This window comes from Dendrobates tinctorius, unplaced genomic scaffold, assembly GCF_039654945.1.
Source record: "Dendrobates tinctorius isolate UK_male_01 unplaced genomic scaffold, ASM3965494v1 ptg000295l, whole genome shotgun sequence".
NCBI classification, from domain to species: Eukaryota; Metazoa; Chordata; class Amphibia; order Anura; family Dendrobatidae; genus Dendrobates; species Dendrobates tinctorius.
The window spans coordinates 1,600,363-1,623,471 of record NW_027361962.1 but is presented as its reverse complement, the minus strand read 5'-3'; the positions used below and the strand labels follow the sequence as shown (position 1 = coordinate 1,623,471).

General features: G+C 46.8%; 1 protein-coding gene across 1 annotated transcript in view; it reads right to left on the bottom strand.

The window, feature by feature from the left end:
* Positions 1-23,109, bottom strand: part of LOC141073037 (uncharacterized) — a 65,918-nt gene that overhangs the window by 21,054 nt on the left and 21,755 nt on the right. The window contains exon 2 of the mRNA XM_073560348.1: positions 21,121-21,229. Within this exon, the coding sequence (XP_073416449.1) occupies positions 21,121-21,205 (85 nt within the window). The 5' untranslated portion in view covers positions 21,206-21,229. The remainder of the gene's footprint in view (positions 1-21,120; positions 21,230-23,109) is intronic.

Sequence of the window (23,109 nt, the reverse complement as noted above, 5' to 3'; positions counted from 1 at the left end):
ATGAGCTCACAACAATTTATCCTCTCCCCGGCAGAGACCCACGCCATGTCTGAATACATCCAAGACAACTTGGCTAGAGGCTTCATTCGGAAGTCTTCGTCCCCTGCTGGAGCGGGCTTTTTTTTCGTAAAGAAGAAAGATGGATCCCTGCACCCGTGCATCGACTATCGTGGCTTGAATCAAATCACGGTGAAGAATAAATATCCACTACCACTCATCTCTGAGCTTTTTGATCGCTTGAAGGGGGCACGTGTGTTTACTAAGCTGGATCTACGAGGAGCCTATAATCTGGTTCGCATACGCTCCGGGGACGAGTGGAAGACTGCGTTTAACACGCGAGATGGACACTACGAGTATTTGGTTATGCCCTTTGGGCTATGCAACGCACCTGCCGTATTCCAGGAACTCGTTAATGATGTCTTTTGAGATCTCCTCTACTCCTGTGTCGTAGTCTACCTGGACGACATCTTAGTCTTCTCCCCCCGATCTGGCTACCCATCGTCGAGACGTTCGCCAAGTTCTTCTACGTCTCAGAGAGAACCACCTTTTTGCCAAGTTAGAGAAATGTCTCTTTGAGCGAACTTCGCTGCCTTTTCTTGGTTACATCGTCTCGAACTCGGGATTAGAGATGGATCCTGAGAAAGTCTCGGCAGTTCTCAATTGGCCACGTCCCCTCAGAGTTAAGGCAATTCAGCGGTTTTTGGGTTTTGCCAATTGTTACAGGCAATTTATCCCTTATTTCTCTTCTTTGACAAAACCCATCTCAGCTCTTGTCCGCAAAGGAGCCGATCCCAATCACTGGCCCTCTGATGCGGAGGTTACCTTCAAAGCCCTGAAGCAAGAATTCGCTAAGTCTCCTGTACTCCATCGCCCGGATGCCAGCAGGCCATTCATCCTCGAGGTTGACGCATCATCAGTGGGAGCTGGAGCAGTTCTTCTGCAGAAATCATCCTCGGGCCACACTCTCACCTGCGGATTCTTTTCTAAGGCTTTCTCCGCTCCCGAACGTAATTATGCTGTTGGAGATAGAGAACTCCTGGCCATAAAGATGGCTCTTGAGGAATGGCACCATCTTCTCGAAGGTGCCCTCCATCCGTTCATCATTTTCACGGATCACAAGAATTTGGCCTACCTTCAATCCGCCCAGAGGCTCAACCCACGTCAAGCCAGATGGTCACTGTTTTTCGAAAGATTTGACTTTGAACTCCACTTCAGACCCGGGGAGAAGAACATCAAGGCAGATGCTCTTTCACGGTCATTCCTGTCTGTCGACAAGGAGGAGGGTCCAATCCATCTCATCGACACTACCAAGATCCTTACCGTGGCTCCATTAAGCCTGGTCTCCCCACCATCTGGTAAGACCTTTGTTCGGAGTTTAGACAGATTAAAAGTTCTACGCTGGAGTCACTCTTCTAAATTCTCCGGACATGCTGGAGTTAAAAAGACTCTCGCTTGTCTCCCGCCATTACTGGTGGCCTTCGCTTTGCAAGGATGTCCAAGATTTCATCGCCTCCTGTCCGTTTTGCGCCCGGAACAAGGTTCCTCGACATTCTCCTGTGGGACTCCTGCATCCGTTACCAGTACCGGCCAACCCGTGGACTCATATTGCCATGGATTTCGTCACTGATTTGCCTCCCTCTTCTAGATGCACGGTGATATTGGTGGTCGTGGATCGATTTTCCAAAATGGCTCATTTCATTGCTCTGCCTGGTCTGCCTACCGCTCTTGAGTTAGCGAAGATCTTTCTGCTTCACGTTTTTCGCCTCCATGGTTTTCCTCTGCATATTGTCTCAGATCGAGGGGTCCAGTTTACCTCCCGTTTTTGGCGAGCTCTCTGCGGATTACTGGATATAGGGTTGGATTTCTCCTCAGCCTATCACCCTCAGTCGAGTGGTCAAGTCGAGAGAGTCAAACAGGTGCTAACATCTTACCTTCGGCATTTTTCCAACGCTCATCAGGACGACTGGGTCTCTCTTCTTCCTTGGGCGGAATTCGCCTACAACAATCATCCAAGTGAAGCTTCCTCCAAATCTCCATTTTGTGGTTTTTGTTCAACACCCCGGCATTCCTCTTCCCATATCCCCCACCTCGGGTGTGCCGGCAGCGGATTCCTTGTCAGTGGACTTCTCTCAGATTTGGAGGGAGACCAAAGTGGCTCTTTAGAGTGCCAGTCTCAGAATGAAGCGGTATGCCGACAAGAGACGGCTAGACGCTCCCCCGTATCGCCCTGGGGATAAGGTTTGGTTAGCTTCTCAGCATATCAGGTTGAAAATTCCCTCCTACAAGTTAGGTCCACGTTACATTGGTCCCTTTGAGGTCTTGAGTCGCATCAATGACGTGGCCTACAAGTTGAGATTACCTGCCTCACTAAAGATTCCTAACACTTTCCATGTATCTCTCCTTAAACCAGCTGTGTTTAACCACTTCCCTTCTGCACCTTCTCAAATCTCCCAATCATGTAGCCCAGATAACACCTTTGAGGTACGGGATATTTTGGCTATGAAGACTGTTAAAGGAAAGACTCTGCTTTTGATTGATTGGAAGGGTTTCGGCCCCGAGGAAAGATCATGGGAACCCCAGGAGAATATTAATGCTCCCCGCATTATGAGACGGTTCCTCTCCAACGTTAGGAGGAGGGGGCATAAAGGGGGGGCTACTGTCATGGCTCCAGGCTCTGCTTTTTCCCCTGCACGCTCTGGCTTGTGCACTCCTGATTCTCGGCGCGTCCCTGCTCCCGGTCTCCGGTTCCCCCGACGTCAGGCACCCAGCGCGCAGCCTCCTGGGTAGTCTGACGCGCTGGCCCCGCCCCCAATATGGCGGCGCCCACTGCTATTTATGCTCAGCGTCTCCTCAGGTAAGACGCCTGGTTATCGTATGCGGTGACGCCTGTCTTGTGCGGCGATCACCGTGTCCTCAGGCCTCTTCTCTTTATCTCTGTCTGCACTGCCCTTTTTACCCCAGTGCTCCTCGCTCTGGTCCTCTGTCTTTTGCGTCGGTACTCTGCCCTCCGTGCTTCCCTGAGTCTTTCTGCCTCGCTACCCTGTCCCTGCCGCCTTCTCTCCCACTCCGTTCCCTTCCTCCCGTTAGTCTTCCCTTTTTTGCCGTTTACTTCATTGTACTTCTGTTTATTGCAGCCTCCAGTCCTTGTCTTCCACCTGGCCCTCCAGTCCGGTGTCTTGTTAGGTATCCGTGTGTCTCGGTGTCCAACTAGTCTGATACGCCTGTGCCTCCTCACCTGTCTACTACCCCCTGTCGCCCCTTTGGTTCCGGCTGTCGCAGTTCTACCCCCTGGGGGTCTGTCCCTAATGCTCCCTGTATAGGGGGCGGTCCTCACCTGGGCACTCACCCTTGGGGGCTCTAGAGCCGTGACCCAGAGGGTCCACTCTCGGGTATATCTGTTTTTCCTCTACTGCACAAGTAACATCGTAACAGATACAAGCTTGTAAATACCTAGGACATAGTGTAATCAGTGAGGATTATTTAGATCCTGGATATTAGTAACAGTAATTGAATTGTTGCTATTGATTTCTTATCTTCTTGTTGACTTATGAATGTCACTGATATTTGTCAAACTTCCTATAAGTGGGTAGAAATCCATTGTGCTCCAGAGTTTATATTGTGTATAGTCCTTATTTTATTGTTTGTCTTTTTCTTGTGTATAAAAATTTTACGTAACATTCTTATGGGACTTTGTCCCATATAGATATATATTTTAAGACCTTGTCCTCATTGTAAGGCAGAATTGTTATTGACCATTTCATCTGAAGGCTGGAAAGTTATTAAGATTGTACCAAGAAGGTATCTTTTGAATGAAACTGGATATGGTCCTTTTTCATCAGGTACCCAGAGAGAACAGTCTTCAGATCAAATGTGCAATGTGTCCTTATTGGTAACTTATAGGCCTAACTCTTATATATTATAACAAATAGAAAGTAAAAATTGTATATCCCTGTCAATGTCTTTTTAGTTTTGAAAAAACTAGGAGAAGGCACCACCCAGAGCAAACAGTCCTGAGGTGGGGAGATAAACTGTGAGCATGAGGATTGTTGTGGAATGTGTTTGTGGTTTTGAGATAAGAAGGGGCCACTAAAAGAGCTGAGGGTGTCCTTTGACAGATGGATTGTATTTGATGATAAACTTAGTTTCATAAAATGTGAAAATTTGGTACAAGAAATGTGTAATGAGAGGAAATATTTAATTTGGCTAAAGTAGAAATACATTTATAAAACACTGTATTTCCAGAAGTAACCGTCCTTGTGGGAAGCCATGAGGTCACTTTTCTTGTTCATTCAGGAGCCACTAGAACCTTAGTACATCCAGAAGAGATACCTACTATTGGACTGTCTGCTGCCTGCATAGTGGTAAAAGGAGCAAGTGGTAAGACACAGAGAACCATTGTCTACGCCTGTGGAGACACTGGGCCCTCAGCACAGGTAAAAGTGCAGTTGCACAAATTATATTATCAACTGTGTCGGAGGGATATGATGCAAGCCCTGAGCCTGGGAATAATGCCTACTGCTGCAGGACTATAGGTGAAATCCATGGCTGAGACAATGGTGCTCCAGGAGTATAGGGAATACAGTTTAGATCTAAAAACTGCAGGACCATCCTTTATTACCGAGTCCTTCATCAAGGAAGCAATAGATAATGGTATACAAATGTAGATGTTCACACACCAGAAGAACTACACTGCACCATGTACTACAGGTATTTTAGGGGTCCTGATGTAAAATATGAGAATTTTCATGCTCTAGATTGTTCTTTGCACACCATATACTGGTATTATAAAGGGAACTGTGTTGCCAGTTGTAAACTGTCAGAACAAATTAAATTGTTGTTTTTGCTTTTTAGAGGCACCGTGCCACATATTTCCCTCTCCAGATGTAAAGGTAGATCATGGAAATTCCTTGGTGATTTTGTTAGTGTAAGGAAAGTAACAATGGGAGGTTTTCGGTGATGGCTTATTTTACAATGCCAGACTGCAGGCATGTTCACAAGTACTAACGTGGAACACCATTTCTAAACCCAGTGTCCACCTGCAGCGAGGCAGGGGAACGAGTGAGAATTGCTGATCCTCTCCCAGAATCAGAGTTAGGGGAAGAATTGACCACATACCCAGGATCTTTGTGGTCCTCATGACCTGCAGATGTGGGATTGATGAAAGGGGTGATTATACCCTGTCCAGCTCTCCTTGTAACACAAACTTGCTTTCAGTAGGGAGGGCGCCCCCATCTGTAAATGAGGCTGTGATTCCAAGAGCCCCCACAGTACCAGACCCCATACTCTGCTGAATGACTGGAGGCCGGAAAATAAGGTCTTTACAGTGATAGATATCAGTAATGTCTTCTTCAGCATCCTGGTACATCCAGATAGCCAGGTTTGGTTTGTATTCACATATAAGTGGAGCAGGTATACAGTCACCGGAATCCCACAAGGGTACTGTGAATTACCTACTATTGTTTTCCAGGTAAAATCGGCTAACCTAGCTCAATGTGAGACACCAGAAGGTAGCCAGATGCTCTTATATGTGGATGACGTGCTATTGGCATTTAAAAAAACAAACAAAAAAAAAAAATTGGTAACCAAAGGGGTTATTTTTAAAGATGACCTATATGTATAAACTGCCCAGTGACCTCCTAAGATATGTCACAGTATTGACCCATGGCATAAGCTATGTCTCAACAGGAGGGATGGTAGAGATCATATCTTACATATTTTTGATGTATGGCTTTACTAACTATTAAAATTTTTTGTTTAATCTGCATTATTTGTGAGAAAAATAATTCCTAAGGGAACCTGAGACCAAAGAGAGGACAATGTCCTCACCCTGAATACTTATTCCAACACCTTTGTATGGATTTTATTGAACAAGTGTGAGGGAAAAAGTGCGGCCTTGTTATTATGGATGCTTTCAGCAGGTGGATTGAAGCTGTCCACCCTGATGCATTAATGGTACCGAAGGCCCTTCTAAAGGAAGTCATACCCAGATTTGGGGTTCGAGAAAATATATAGTAAACTAAGTAATGTCATTATTATATAAAACATTGTCAATTGAGTTGGGAAACCACCGTGCCTGTCATCCTCAGTCAGCCGGACTGGTTGAGAGACACAGTGGGATCTTGAAAAATAGGTTGACAAAGACCATGCAGGAAACAGGAAAAAAATTGGTTGCACTGTCTCCTATTGGTTGTACTAAATATGTATGTCACACGGACATCTGTAGTGCTGACAGCCTTTGAAATCCTATACGGGAGATCTTTTTTCTAACTCAGCTAAAATCCTTTAGAAGGATAGATGAGGAAGTTGATTGTACTGTACATTAGCAGAATATATTGCTAAGATATTAACTCACAAAGAAGTCTCTACTCGTAGTTTTGTTCCAGGAAACCCACTAACAAAACCTGAGATCGTGAAACCTGCAGACTGGGTCCTTGTGAAGGTGATAAAGAAGAAACACCAGCACCATCCTAAGTGGGAAGGACCTTACCAAGTCCTGTAGACTTCTCCTACTGCGGTCAAGATTGCTGAGCGCAGCTCCTGGATCCATCTCTCACACTGTAAACTTGTCAGACAGGTAGGGACAGAGTAGGATCTGACTTGCTTGTCAAAGTCCAGCTACAAAGGGAGGTTTTCCATAAGGGAAAGCTTGTCTCAAACTGGTGAAGTCTCCCATTCATCCCCCTACCCGGACAAGACGGTCTGATCTAGGATGTGTACATCAGGGTTAGTCACATGTATATTCTTCGTGACCATAGTGATGGGAGATTGGAGGGTAATAGACCCAGCAGGAGAGGAAAGTCCAGGGTGGTAGAATGGTTTCAGATTTGAGACTTTAAATCTTACTTTTGAAATTGGGCAGGAGGCTACCATGTTAGTGGATTTCTGTCTGTTGTATAAATGATGCAGAGATAGGGAACAAGCTGTGAAGCTAGCAGAGTCTGATAAGTATGTTTGTGTTATGAGCTAACATGAGTTATGAGTTATGTTATGAGCTCTAATAGCAGAGGGGATGTGTGTGTGTGACTGGCGTAAAGCAGCATGGACAATTGTAGCCCGAGACTATAAGTATAAGCTTTATGGCTACATAGATTTAAAGCCTGATTCTCCATTAGGAAAAAGGAGATCCCCTTACACAAATAAGAATAATTGTAATCAGCTACTGAGAACTTTTAAAAAACCCTAAGATAAGGGATCAAAGAGCTGATATGTCAGGAACAGACCCAATAGGACATTTCTACATAGAAGTTCAGAATAATAGCATACATAGACCCAAGGAAGATATGCCAGAGAGAACCATAACAGAGCCCATAGGGTTCATAGTTAGATTGTCTAACCTAACTTATGAAGATAAACTAGCTCTAGAGAGAGGCTGTGAGAAGAATGAATGGTTAGAATGGCTTAAATACATTGCAAAAAGCTTAAAAAATTAAGTTATATAGTAAAACTTATGTCTGCTCAGAAAGGGAAGGAAAATGTAAAAATGTTACCATTTTTATATCCCCCACTTGAGAAACCGGATATCCACCACAGGTAATTGCTAATCCTGGTAACTATACTTGTTTTAGTCTTCCAGGGCATGGGCACGACTTCGGAGAGCTCCAAGGCAACTCTTGTAGAGAATGGATCATTGTCTCCCACAGGGCCAAGTACTCAGCCATATGGTCAAACCACACTACCCTGAGAGCGGATGTATGGTGGTTATGCGGTGATAAAAAGATAAGAGCCAGACTACCACATGGTTCCCGAAGGGATTGTGCGGTGGTCCAGCTAATCATGCCTTTCCACCTGTTGTCAACAGGGATATGGCCAAAGGTACGTAGTGGAAGAGACAGAAGCGTAAAACTCCACAAGGATCCTTCCATTCTAGTATCTACAGAGATGACATTAGAGTTCCCAGGGGAGTGACCAACGAGTACAAGGCTGGGAACCAGGTAGCAGCCGGGTGGGAATCCATAATTTGGTGGGTGATTATAAAAATGAATGTAGATTGGATAAATTACTTATACTATAACCAGCAGAGAAGTGTTAATTATACCGGAGATGCAGTTAAAGGGATAGCTGAGCAATTAGGACCAACTTCTCTCATGGCTTGGTAGAATAGGATGGCATTAGACAAGCTCTTAGCAGAAAAGGGAGGTGTATATAAAATGTTTGGAGGATTTTGTTGCACCCTTTATCCCCAATACAGATTCTGTTGGGAGTATCTCCAAAGCGCTTGATGGACTGACTGCCCTGTCTAATGAATTAGCAGAGAACTCTGGAAATGACGACATATTTACTTCCTGGACTGAAGGATGGTTTGAGAAATAGTCCAGATTATTCACTTCTGGGTTGACATCTCTTACCATCGTGGCCGGAGTGCTGATTGTTTATGGATGCTGTGCTATTCTATGCATTAGAGGACTTGTTCAAAGACTGATTGACTCTGCTATAACAAAAACTATGCATCAAGGAATGGAGACATTGGAATCCAACGAAAGAATGAAAATTTTGGGACTTAATAATAAATATACTGAACATATTACTCTCCCTCTATATTATATAAAGATCTTCTGTGAAATCTGACAAATAGAAATCTGTCCCCGATGTGTACAGACAGATGATTTTATTACAAGATGAGGGAATGTTATAATAATTGTAATAAAGTACTTTCTTTTATGTGCGTGTATATATATATATATATATATATATATATATATGTATATATATATGTATGTATCTATATATCTATATACATGTGTATGTGTGTGAGTATTATATATATATATATATATATATATATATATATATATATATATATGTACACACATATACATACACTAGCTGAAGAGCCCGGCGCTGCCCGGGCATAGTAACTAACTGTGGTTAGTTATAGCAAATTATAATTATCCTCCATCCCATAGTCCCGTGCCCATATACCCATCATACATATCCACGATCCCATAGGCGCGTGCCCATATACCCATCATACATATCCTCCATCTCATAGTCGAGTGCTCATATACCCATCACACATCCTCCATCCCATAGTCCCATGCCCATATACCCATCATACATATTCTCCATCCCATAGTCCCATGCCCATATACCCATCATACATATTCGCCATCCCATAGTCGAGTGCCCATATACCCATCATACATCATCTCATAGTCCCATGCACATATACCCATCATACATATTCGCCATCCCATAGTCGAGTGCTCATATACCCATCATACATATTCGCCATCCCATAGTCGAGTGCCCATATACCCATCATACATCATCTCATAGTCCCGTGCCCATATACCCATCATACATATCCGCCATCTCATAGTCCCGTGCCCATATACCCGTCATACATATCCTCCATCCCATAGTCCCGTGCCCATATACCCATCACACATCCTCCATCCCATAGTCCCGTGCCCATATACATATCCGCCATCCCATAGTCCCGTGCCCATATACCAGTCATACATATCCTCCATCCCATAGTCCAGTGCCCATATACCCATCACACAGCCTCCATCCCATAGTCCCGTGCCCATATACATATCAGTCATCCCATAGTCCCGTGCCCATATACCCGTCATACAAATCCTCCATCCCATAGTCCCGTGCCCATATACATATCCGCCATCCCTTAGTCCCGTGCCCATATACCAGTCATACATATCCTCCATCCCATAGTCCAGTGCCCATATACCCATCACACAGCCTCCATCCCATAGTCCCGTGCCCATATACATATCAGCCATCCCATAGTCCCGTGCCCATATACCCGTCATACATATCCTCCATCCCATAGTCCCGTGCCCATATACATATCCTCCAACCCATAGTCCCGTGCCCATATACCTGTCATACATATCCTCCAACCCATAGTCCCATGCCCATATACCTTTCATACATATCCTCCATCCCATTGTCTGGTGCCCATATACTCATCACACATCCTCCATTTCATAGTCAACCATTATGACATCATAATGAGCGGCGGCAGGGCTTGCAACCTTTGATGACATCAGAGTCGCCATGGCAACCATTGTGACATCATAATGAGGGGCGGGGCTTGGCGCGCACACACTTCTTCCCCAGTATGCAAATAGGGGTATTGTGACATCACAATGAGGGGCGGGGCTTGATGCGCACACACTTTTTCCCCCAGTATGTAGATAGGGGCAAAATTGTTTGGTGAATTGGAACGCGCGGGGTTAAAACTTCGCCTCCCAACATAGCTTAGGACGCTCTCGGGGTCCAGACGCGTGACTGTGCCAAATTTTGTGGCTGTAGCTGCGACGGTGCGGATGCCTATCCCGGACATACAAACATACACACACACACACACATACTTTGAGCTTTATATAGTAGATTATATACAGTGGGGCAAAAAAGTATTTAGTCAGTCAGCAATAGTGCAAGTTCCACCACCTAAAAAGATGAGAGGCATCTGTAATTTACATCATAGGTAGACCTCAACTATGGGAGACAAACTGAGAAAAAAAAAATCCAGAAAATCACATTGTCTGTTTTTTTTTCATTTTATTTGCATATTATGGTAGAAAATAAGTATTTGGTCAGAAACAAGCAAACAAGATTTCTGGCTCTCACAGACCTGTAACTTCTTCTTTAAGAGTCTCCTCTTTCCTCCACTCATTACCTGTAGTAATGGCACCTGTTTAAACTTGTTATCAGTATAAAAAGACACCTGTGCACACCCTCAAACAGTCTGACTCCAAACTCCACTATGGTGAAGACCAAAGAGCTGTCAAAGGACACCAGAAACAAAATTGTAGCCCTGCACCAGGCTGGGAAGACTGAATCTGCAATAGCCAACCAGCTTGGAGTGAAGAAATCAACTGTGGGAGAAATAATTAGAAAATGGAAGACATACAAGACCACTGATAATCTCCCTCGATCTGGTGCTCCACGCAAAATCCCACCCCGTGGGGTCAGAATGATCACAAGAACGGCGAGCAAAAATCCCAGAACCACGCGGGGGGACCTAGTGAATGAACTGCAGAGAGCTGGGACCAATGTAACAAGGCCTACCATAAGTAACACACTACGCCACCATGGACTCAGATCCTGCAGTGCCAGACGTGTCCCACTGCTTAAGCCTGTACATGTCCGGGCCCGTCTGAAGTTTGCTAGAGAGCATTTGGACGATCCAGAGGAGTTTTGGGAGAATGTCCTATGGTCTGATGAAACCAAACTGGAACTGTTTGGTAGAAACACAACTTGTCGTGTTTGGAGGAAAAAGAATACTGAGTTGCATCCATCAAACACCATACCTACTGTAAAGCATGGTGGTGGAAACATCATGCTTTGGGGCTGTTTCTCTGCAAAGGGGCCAGGACGACTGATCCGGGTACATGAAAGAATGAATGGGGCCATGTATCGTGAGATTTTGAGTGCAAACCTCCTTCCATCAGCAAGGGCATTGAAGATGAAACGTGGCTGGGTCTTTCAACATGACAATGATCCAAAGCACACCGCCAGGGCAACGAAGGAGTGGCTTCGTAAGAAGCATTTCAAGGTCCTGGAGTGGCCTAGCCAGTCTCCAGATCTCAACCCTATAGAAAACCTTTGGAGGGAGTTGAAAGTCCGTGTTGCCAAGCGAAAAGCCAAAAACATCACTGCTCTAGAGGAGATCTGCATGGAGGAATGGGCCAACATACCAACAACAGTGTGTGGCAACCTTGTGAAGACTTACAGAAAACGTTTGACCTCTGTCATTGCCAACAAAGGATATATCACAAAGTATTGAGATGAAATTTTGTTTCTGACCAAATACTTATTTTCCACCATAATATGCAAATAAAATGAAAAAAAAAACAGACAATGTGATTTTCTGGATTTTTTTTTCTCAGTTTGTCTCCCATAGTTGAGGTCTACCTATGATGTAAATTACAGACGCCTCTCATCTTTTTAAGTGGTGGAACTTGCACTATTGCTGACTGACTAAATACTTTTTTGCCCCACTGTGTGTGTATATATATATATATATATATATATATATATATACACACACATTATATATATATATATATATACACACACACACACAGTATATACATGATTGTATGTATTCCATTATTATGCTTAGACAAACTCTTTTCAGCTGATGTAATACATGGGTGTAATGCTTAGGTTGCAAACTTTATCTAACGTACAAAAATAAAAGTCATAGTATCATAGAATCGTAGAGTTGGAAGGGACCCCCTGGGCCATCTGGTCCAACCCCCTGCTCAAAGCAGGATTCGCTAAATCATCCCAGTCAGATGTCTGTCCAGCCTCTGTTTGAAGACTTCCATTGAAGGAGAACTCACCACTTCTCGTGGCAGCTTGTTCCACTCATTGATCACTCTAAAGTCATACCTTTACTTCTCTGGTAACGTAGATAAGGATTACTAACAGCTAAGCATAATGTAGGAACTATTTTGCAAGCGAAGTATGTTTCAACACCCTCCTCTTTTATTATTTAACTCTAAGAATATGTATTGAGGCAGACAGAGGACGGCCCACACCTAGTGTGGCTGTCATTCTCTCTCTCCATGCCGGCATGACCAAATAAAGAAACATCTTACTTATTCAGGTCAGGACAATTTAGAATTGGAACATAAAAATCCCTGACATCAAGTTTTTCAACATCGTGGAAGCCAGAGGTTCAAACGGTTTGGTTGTCAAGCTTTTGAGAACCAGGTTCAAGTCCCAGGGGGGAATCTGGCTACGGAGTCTGGGACGGATCCTAGACGCCGAGGTCATGAACCGATTAATCCATCGATGGCTCGCCAAGTCCTGATCGAACAATGAGCTAAGGGCTGACACTTGTACCTTTAAGGTACTGGGTGTGTGGCCCAGATCTAGGCCATCCTGGAGGAACTCTAAGATCTGTGCAATCTTGGGACAGAAGGGATCCGGAAGATTTGGGGAGCACCAGGACGAGAATTTCTTCCAAACTTTCCCATAAATGGCGTTAGTCACTGGTTTTCTACTTCTTTGTAGGGTTTGGATCACCTTGTCGGATAAGCCCTTAGCTTTTAGAATTCCGGCTTCAGTAGCCAGGCCGCCAGGTTCAGTTTGTGCGGATCTGGGTGCAGTAGAGGGCCCTGGCGAAGGAGATCGTCTCTCTGGGGCAGGAGTATTTGACCATCCTGGGCCATGTCTTTCAGGGCTCCGTACCAGCTCCACCCCGGCCACAAGGGAGCTATCAAGATTGTAGTGACTCGTTCTGCCTGTACCTTCTGTAGTGTCCTTGCTATCATGGGCATTGGAGGGAAGGCGTAGGCTAGGTTGAAGTGCCACGGGTGGGAGAAGGCATCTACTTTCCATGCTCCGTTGGTGGGGCTGAGGGAGAAATATGTTTCCCACCTTCGCATTCTGACCACTGGCGAACAGGTCCACCTCGGGATATCCCCATCTTGAGACCAGCGATGAAAATACTGACTGATCCAGGCTCCATTCCCCGGGATGAACGTCCCTCCTGTTGAGGAAGTCCGCTTCCACATTGTCCACTGCCCTTAGATGCACTGCTGATATGGACAGTAGGTGTTTTTCTGCCCAGGAGAAAATCCTCGCAGCCACCCGCTTTAGGTTGAAGAATTTTGTGCCTCCCTGGTGGCGGATGTAAGACACCGTCGTCATATTGTCTGAGACCACGCGTACATGATGGTTTTGGACGAGGGCCACTGCTGCCTTTAGTGCCTCTTCTAATGCTATTAGCTCTCTCGTATTTGAGGAGCTGGAACTGACTTCTGGGTCCCATAACCCCTGGAAGTGTGATTTTTCCACTGTCACGCCCCAGCCTCGCTGACTGGCATCCGTGGTGATGATCTTCAGGGGTAGCTGATCCCAGCCGACCCCCCGCTGAAGGTTCTGGTGGTTCAGCCACAACAGAAGGGAGGCTTTCACGTGTCCGGGCAGAGGAGTTTTTCTGGTCAATATATATTGGTGCCTTCTTGAACACTGAAGAACATAGGACTGCAGGGCCCGAGTATGGGCTTGGGCCCAGGAGACAGCTTGGATACATGCTGTCAGTGATCCCAGCATGGACAATGAGTCTCTCAGGGTCAGTGCCCTTTGGTCCCTGAATGTGGAAATCCTCTGGACCAGGTTGAGTTGTTGTTCCCTGGGTAAAAAGGATGTCCTCTCTCCTGAGTCCAGGAGAACCCCCAGGAACTTTTTTCTTGTTGAGGGATGAAGGTTTGACTTCTCTAGGTTGGGGATCCAACCCAAGGATTTCAGAATCTGTAGACATTTGTCTACATCCTGGTTCAGGCGAGGCCCAGATGGAGCTGCTATTAGAAGGTCGTTCAGATATGGGACGATACAGATCCCCTGTTGGCGAATGAAGATTATTGCCTCCGCCATCACCTTGGTAAACACCCGAGGGGCTGATGATACCCCAAACGGCAGGACGTTGAATTGGTAGTGTCTGACCTGGGACCCCTGAGATACCGCAAACCTGAGGAATCTTCTGTGGTCTGAATGGATCGGGACGTGATAATAAGCGTCTCTTAGGTCTATTGTAGCCATCACCCAATGCTGTCCTATAAGAGGAATTGCAGTCCTGACCGACTCCATCTTGAACCGCCTGTATTTTACCACTTGGTTCAACGGTTTTAAGTGTATAATGACCCTGTGTTTCCCTGAGGGTTTTACCACTACGAAGAGGCGAGAGTAGTGGCCTTTGCCTATTTCTCGTTGTGGAACCGGGGACATTGCTCTTGCTTGTAGGAGTGTCTTTATATCTGACAGCAAGGATATTTGGAGGTGCCTCTGCAGGTGTTAGCAATCTGGTTTCCACCATGCCTATGCAGCAATCCAGATCCTCACATTTGTCTCCACAGGCTAAGTCCTTCTTCCCAGCTTCTGAGCATGCCCACCGGACGCGCTCCCATTGGAGTTCAGGAGTCAGGTGCTCAGGTCCTGCTCCTGATTCCATTGGTTCTGCTCAGAGCTCTGGAGATTTCCGGCAGGTCCCGTACGCTATAAAAAGTGCGCATGGCCGTTCCGCCATGCGCTAGTATTTCATACTTGCTGCTGTGTGTTTGGTGATGGATGCTTGGACTGGTGACTGACTCATTAAATATCCCCCTCCTTGGTTATTACGTCTGTGTGAGTGTATGAGACTCAGCCAGTAGCAGCGCTAGCGCCAGCTCAAGTCTCACCTTTTGCAGCAGCTAAGCGTCCTGCTTTGCGCCAGCATCCTTGCAGCGCCTTGCCAGTGGCTGTTCACGCCGCATTGCGGTTGCAGCCTTCCCGGGTGTTCGCAGTTGCGACACCTCGTACCTTATTTTTACGGTAGGTCTAGAGGGGATAGTCCTGGTGTTTAAGGCTATTTCTGTGACCTTTAATACCGTGTCCACATCGCTGAAGTCTGTGACGCTATACAGACTCAGCGGTATTTATGTTTTTGTTGGCAGCTTTGTGCATATAACAGAGTCTGCTTTAGTGCACTGGGTGCAGCTAAAACCCTGTGCACATTACCGCCTGAGTGCCCTGCCTCTTTTAGCAGCGGTTACTCCATCTACCGCACGGTGGACCCCGAGCGATGAACACACATTATTTTAATTTTATTTAGTGCGTTCCACCGCTCATAACATAATACTAGCGCCAGGGTCTGGCTGGAGATGGCAGATCAGCAGCAATTGTTGCAATGCGTGCGACAGCTCGAGACTCGCTTGGCTACCCTTGAGAGGGCCCTCGCAGCTTCGCAGGCAACAGATGCTGCTGTTCAGGCACTCACAGACGCGGTAGGGTGTATGTCCATGTCCGCCCTTGCGCCGACAGTTACCCGCCTCCCGTTACCCGAAAAATATTCTGGGGATGGCTCCTCCTGTAGGGGATTTATCAGCCAGTGCTCGATCCACCTGGAACTGCTGGCTGTGCAATTCCCTACGGAGCGGGCCAAGGTGGCCTTCATTATATCCCTACTGTTGGGCAAGGCGCTGGAATGGGCTGCGCCGCTATGGGAACGTGGTGACTCCGAGATTCGGACCGCTGCCAACTTGCTAACTGCCATCAAGCAAGTATTTCTCGATCCGTGGGTCACGCACGACACGTCTCTGCAATTACTCGCCCTTGCTCAGGGGTCACTCTCGGTTAGCCAGTATGCCGTTCGTTTTCGGACACTGGCGTCTGAGTTGGAATGGTCCAACAAGGCCCTTATCCCCGTTTTTTGGTGAGGTCTAGCAGAGCACGTGAAGGATGCTCTCTCCACTAGAGATCCCCACCAGCTGGGAGGAGTTGATTTCCGTTTCCTCACGTATCGACCTCCGTTTTTCGGAGCGTGGTATGGAGCGGGCTCACTCCAAGCGAAGAGCTGTTTCAGCTCCTAAAGTTTTTGAACCTCTTGAGCTGTCAGAGCCGGAGGTCCTACCCCCTGAGCCCATGGAGGTGTCTCGTACCAATTTTAATATGGACTCAGACCAGGAATCCGTTTGCGGTTGTCACCACGTATGTGCGGTTTCTCCGGAAGCCAGCCCCCCGCAATGGTCGGAGTCTGAACCGGCTGTCGAGACCTTTGCCCCTCCTCATCTTAGGGCTCAGGTACTCGCCTGGGCGCATGCGTCCAATATGTCTCACCATCGAGGCTACATGCAAGTCTCAAAGCTCTTGGCCGGAGTGTATTGGTGGCCCCATAGGGCTCGGGACATCAAAAAATGTATCTAGGCCTGTACCTCTTGTGCTTAGGACACCCTTCCTAGGCGGAGACCGGTGACGGTCGCCGATTCACGGCGGTGCTCTGCTACAGCGCCCGCTCCCGTCATTTCTCAGGTTTCCCTTCTGAAACATGGTGACCTTGACCCCACCAATGCCATCCAAGTGTCCCAGTTCACGGTAACACCTACCAGGACACTAAGCTCACCTTTGGACAAGTTTGAGCCCTATGCCACTGTTGGGCACAGGCTGGTGGATCGGAGGTCTCAGGGAGGAGGGGGCCCTAGGAGGGGGGTAATGCTAGGAATCTGGTTTCCACCATGCCTATGCAGCAATCCAGATCCTCACATTTGTCTCCAGAGGCTAAGTCCTTCTTCCCAGCTTCTGAGCATGCCCACAGGACGCGCTCCCATTGGAGTTCAGGAGTCAGGTGCTCAGGTCCTGCTCCTGATTCCATTGGTTCTGCTCAGAGCTCTGGAGATTTCCGGCAGGTATCGTACGCTATAAAAAGTGCGCATGGCCGTTCCGCCATGCGCTAGTATTTCATACTTGCTGCTGTGTGCTTGGTGATGGATGCTTGGACTGGTGACTGACTCATTAAATATCCCCTTCCTTGGTTATTACGTCTGTGTGAGTGTATGAGATTCAGCCAGTAGCAGCGCTAGTGCCTGCGCTCTCAAGCCTCACCTTTTGCAGCAGCTAAGCATTCTGCATTGGGCCAGCATCCTTGCAGCGCCTTGCCAGCGACTCTGTTCACGCCACGCTGCGGTTGCAGCCTCCCGGGTGTTCGCAGTTGCGACACCTCGCACCTTATTTTTACGGTAGGTCTAGAGGGTATAGTCCTGGTGTTTAAGGCTATTTCTGTGACCTTTAATACCGTGCCCACATCGCTGAAGTCTGTAACCCTATACAGACTGAGCGGTATTTATGTTTTTGTTGGCAGCTCTGTGCAGCGGTTACTCCATCTACCGCACGGTGGACCCCGAGCGGTGAACGCACTTTATTTTAATTTTATTTAGTGCATTCCACTGCTCATAACAGCAGGGAGGTTATTCTCAGGCATTGAGGGGGAGGACTCTCGAATTCCAATCTCAGTCCATCGCGAATAGTGCGAAGAACCCACTGGTTTGATGTTATGGACTGCCATTGCTCTATGAAACTCGAGAGTCGGCCCCCGACCGGAATACCGTCATTGCTTCTCTGTGGGGTTTTGTTGTTGCTGGGACTGGGAGGCCAGAATATTTCTGCCTCTTCCTCCCTTCGGATAGCTCCACCTGCCCGTTTTACCCTTCCCTTTGAACTCTCTCTGGGAGGGCTGGTCACGGGGGGAACGAAAAAAACGTCTTCTAGGTTTCCGTTGTTCCGGTAGTGACTTCTTTTTATCCGTAGCCTTCTCCAGGATATCATCCAGGGCTGGGCCAAATATGTACTTCCCCTGGAAGGGAATCGCACAGAGCTTTGACTTTGACGTGATGTCTCCTCCCCTCGATTTCAGCCACAGTGTCCTTCTGGCTGAGTTGGAGAGGACTGCTGATTTCGCTGCTACCCGAAAGGACTCCGCAGAGGCGTCGGCTAGAAATCATGTTGCTTTTTGCGGTAGGGAATCAAGGATCTCTTCTCTGGAGGTTCCTTGAGAGAGGTGGTCCTCCAGTGTACGCAGCCAGCGAAATAAGGACCTTGTTACACATGTAGAGGCTATATTAGCCTTGAGCAGGGTTGTGGAGGCATCCCATGATTTCCTAAGCAGGCTTTCTGTTTTACGATCCATAGGGTCCTTGAGTTGAGACGAGTCTTCGAAGGGAAGAGCCGTCTTTTTCGTCACTCTGGATACCTGCACGTCTACTTTGGGGATCTCCCGTAGGGAGCAATCCCCCTCCAAAGGAAATCTGTTCCTCATGTCTGATGGGGTAGTGAGCCTTTTTTCAGGAAGGGCCCATTCTTGCATAACTAAATTTCGGATGTTCTCATGGATGGGAAATCCCTTCTGATCTTTGGGTTTCAATCCCCCAAACATTTCATCCTGGACTGAGTATTCCACCTCCGTCTCCTCTAATCCCAAGGTGCCCCTTACCATGCTAACTAAGTCCCCCATGTCTTCCGATGAAAAGTAATATTTTTTGTTATCGGGCCTGGGGGTAGAAGTGGAACTCTCGTTTCCCCATGCGTCCTCTGAGTCAGAGGCATCAATTTCGCCCGAGTCTGAGTCCGACTCTGACGGGGGCGCTTTCCTTTTCCTAGTAAGAGGGGGTTGTGGTGTCGGGGTCTGGGCACTCGTCATCATAGAAGATTGCATGTCTTGCTTGATGAGGGATTTTATACTGTCCAGAAGGGAGGGTTGTTCTGCACAGATTACTTCATCCATGCAGGGCTGACATAGTTTTTTCCTGTATGTCGAGGAGAGTTTGGTACCGCACACGCACTTGCGGCTTGGTTTCTTCATGGGGTCAGGGGCCTTGTCTCCCTAAAATAGAGAGAGAAGGCATACTAAGTCACCTCGCCATTTGGACAGAATAAAGGGGGACAGGTCCTGCTACTTACAGTAGGAGGGTGCACACTGGGCTCTGCAGAAGCAGAACGAGAGGGCTTATCACCGTCCATGGTCAGTTTGTCACAGTCACTAGTGCAGAAATGACCTTACCTGGATGCCCTCTGCCAGGGTCTTAAGTAGCCGAGGCTCCACAGCGTTTCGGTGCTCCTCCTCAGGTGGGGGAAATCATGATTACCCCTCCTTACGGCTACTTCCCAGCCGTCCGTAGTCATCCTGGAGACTCCACCCCGCCACCTCGAACTCCCAGCCACTGCCCGGTGCCGCCCCTGTATCCCATGAGCCCACCATCAGTGCCCTTCATTCAGGTAAATGGGCGGGTGGGCGGGTGGGCGGGTGAACAGGCGGCGAGTGGGCGGGTGGACCGCGTCAGGTGGGTGGGCAGCGTCAGGCGGGTGGACAGCATCAGGCGGGTGGACAGCGTCAGGCGGGTGGACAGAGTTGTGACTCTCACCTTCCCAGTGGCGCCGCTCACGTTCCCTGGAGGCCGCCATTTTGCCCGCCCCAAAACCGGAAGTACGGCGCTGTGTCACTTCCGGTGCGCGGATGCGCCGCCGTCATGGGGAGGAGGACGCCGGGGAGCTCCAAGAGGACCCCAGCTGCACGTCACCGCCTTGCTTTACCCCGTGGAGGGGGCGCAGGAAAGGCGGGCATGGGGTCCCGAGTCGCGCCAGCAGGCGGAGATGGGAGCGGCCAGATCCAGGAGGGAGGAAGCGAAGTCCCTGACCATCGGCCGCCCGGCCCAAGTAAGAGATGGGGTGCTCCGGTAGCCGGCCACGGCAGCACCATCGAACCTCTCATGCCCCCATAGGGGACAGGAAAAACACTGGAGGTAATAGGAAGGGGAGGGTTATTTAACCTCTTGTGCATTTCCTGTCCCCTATTAGGGCGGGGTGACATCCTCCGATTCTGCTGTCGTGGAAGGTGACTAGAGAAAAAAATCATAAAAATCCAGACTGTAATTTGCCAAACGATATGTTGACAAGCCACAAAGCTTCTGGGAGAATATCCTAAGGACAGATGAGACAAAAATTGAACTTTTTGGCAAGGCATTGATCAGCTCTATGTTCACAGATGGAAAAATTAAGCATTTGAAGAAAATTACACTGTTCCTACTGTGAAACATGGAGCTACTTTGCTGCATCTGGCACAGGGTGTCTAGAATCTGTGCAGGGTACAATGAAATTTCAAGACTATGAAGGGATTCTAGAGAAAAATGTGCTGTCCAGTGTCAGAAAGCTTGGTCTCAGTCGCAGGTCATGGGTCTTGCAACAGGATAATGACCCAAAACACACAGTTAAAACCACTCACAAATGGCTAAGAGGAAAATATTGGACTTTTCTGTAATGGCCTTCTATGAGCCCAGACCTAAAATCTATTGAGCATCTTTGGAAAGAGCTGAAATATGCCGTCTGGAAAGGCAACCTACAAACACGAGACAACTGGAGCAGTTTGCTCTTGAGGAGTGGGCCAAAATACCTGTCGAGAAGTGCAGAAGTCTCATTGACAGTTACATGAATTGTTTGATTGCAGTGATTGCCTCAAAAGTTGTGCAACAAAATATTAAGCTAAGGGTACCATCATTTCTGTCCAGGCCTATTTCATGAGTTTTATTTATTTTTTTTAATTCTGTGGAAGCATGGATGAAAAGCAATGTCTGACTTTCATTTGTTCATTTTCATAGATTTTTTATTTATAATTACTTTTGTCAGATTCAAGTTATTTCTGTAACCATTGTGGGTTTTTCTGTCACTAAACAATGGGTACCAACAATTTTGACCACGTGTGTAACTATGAGGCAATTGTCTCAAAAAGAGCATGTTTGACGCTCTGCCCAGCTTATTATATCAAATAGGTCCGGTGAATGAGGAGAATGTGACTCTCCTCTTATTTATTTCGTGGTGACTCCTCATCAGGACGGTTACCTGTATGATCTTTCTCTTTGCACCGCCACTCATCTCCCCACACATCCCTTTCTCCTTTATCCATTATGGTTTGTGGATTATTCATCAGATTTTTGACTGGATTTCAAAACTGTGAAAAAAATAATATATAATAAAGTCACAGACGGAAGGAAAACTCATGTGGAATGTTCTAGATGGATGCTTTTACAACAAGCTTGTGAGCCGCTAACCGACGCCGACATCACCCCCTCCTATATCACCAGTGTCGCCCTCAGAGTCGGTATAGCGGTGCCTAGTGATAGAAGCCGGGGTCGCTCGAGCAGGGTCCAGTTATTTCCTTCATTATTTTGTCTTCACATTTTGGATGCCCTGAAATTTTTAGTTTCCATCATAGAAGATTTGTTTTGCTTGGAAATTTTGCATTTTTGGGGTACATTATTTTTAGTGGAATCAGAAGCAATTTTGCAATTTTGTTTTTATGGTGTTCACATGAGACATAAATGTAATTTTTTTTATATTTACATGCAGCTCAATATGGTCTAAACCAGTGTTTCCTAAATTCCAGTCCTCATGTTCCCCCACGAGTTATGTTTTCAGTATTTCCATAGTGTTGCACAGGTGAGAGAATTACTGATGACTTGATGATACTTCCACTACTTGTGCAATACTAAGGAAATCCTAAAAACATGACCCGTGGGGGCTGTGAAGACTGGAGTTTGGGAAACAATGGTATCAACTAAAGAGATAGGTAGATAAACATGTTCTATCTGCCCGTACTACTCTCTTATATGCAAGGCCATTGTCATGACTGCACTCGCTGATGCTGGCATAATGTGTGTATGTGACCGGAGTTATCCAATACATGACCACCTAGTCTGTCTAATAGCATTACAACTCTATAATGTGTAACTGAAGCTCACGAATAACCACCCAAAGCTGCCACCACTAAGGCAGTTACCGATAACTGATAAGTGATACAAATATAGTCCCAAATATAAGCAAATTTCACATGCAGCATATCATACAGACCCTCACTTGAGAAGCATGACTAAGACCACCTCATGGTGGCTGATTGGTTAGCACTATTGCTATGCAGCGCTGGGGTCCTGGGATAAATCCCACCAAGAACAACATCAGCAACAAGTCTGTACGTTCTCACCGTGTTTGCGTGGGTTTCCACCAGGTTCTCTGGCTTCATGTTATATTTCGAAGTAGTCAATGGAAAGGCTGCCTTGTCACGTACTGGCTATCGAGCAATCTGGAGTGAGGGCGGTATGTATATCACCAATCCCAGGCTCTTAAAACTGGAAAAATTTGTGGATATCACCCGTGCTGCTGTACAAATCACGGGCCACACGATTAGAAGGTAGAATTGATGGTTTATTCACGCAACATGTTTCGAAGTCAATAGGACTTCTTCAGATGCTATAGCATTGAGTTCGAAAACGCATTGAGTGAATAAACCATCAATTCTACCTTCTAATCGAGTGGATCTTGATTTGTACAGCAGCGCGAGTGATATCCACAAATTTTTCCAGTTTTAACACTGTAACTTGGTCACTGGCTTGACCAGTGGATCTGCAGCAGCTGCTGACTCTGATGAGTTTCCATGCTCTAATACAAAGATACATCAGGTGAGTGCAATCTGATTGTATACCCTGTCCTCTCCATCGGATAAAACCCTATTTGCGCTTTTCTCTCCTACGGTATTCCTTATTGCTGTCTTAGGCTGGGAATACACACATAAACCTCCGATCCGTCACTGCCAGGGCTCCCCAATAACACCAAGACGTTACGCTGCCACCAGTTCCTCATTTATTACAAGCAAGGTCCATTAATAAAGGCTATTTTGTGTCAGAAACCAACCAAAGATAGTGGGAATTTGAACGGAGTATGTGTTGGTTCGATCATAGAGCAAAAAGAACGAAACTAGTAAATTGATAAGTTTACTCCAGAAAATATCGGCAGTGTTTACAAACATACAAAAGATATTCCAAAAAGAGATAAAAT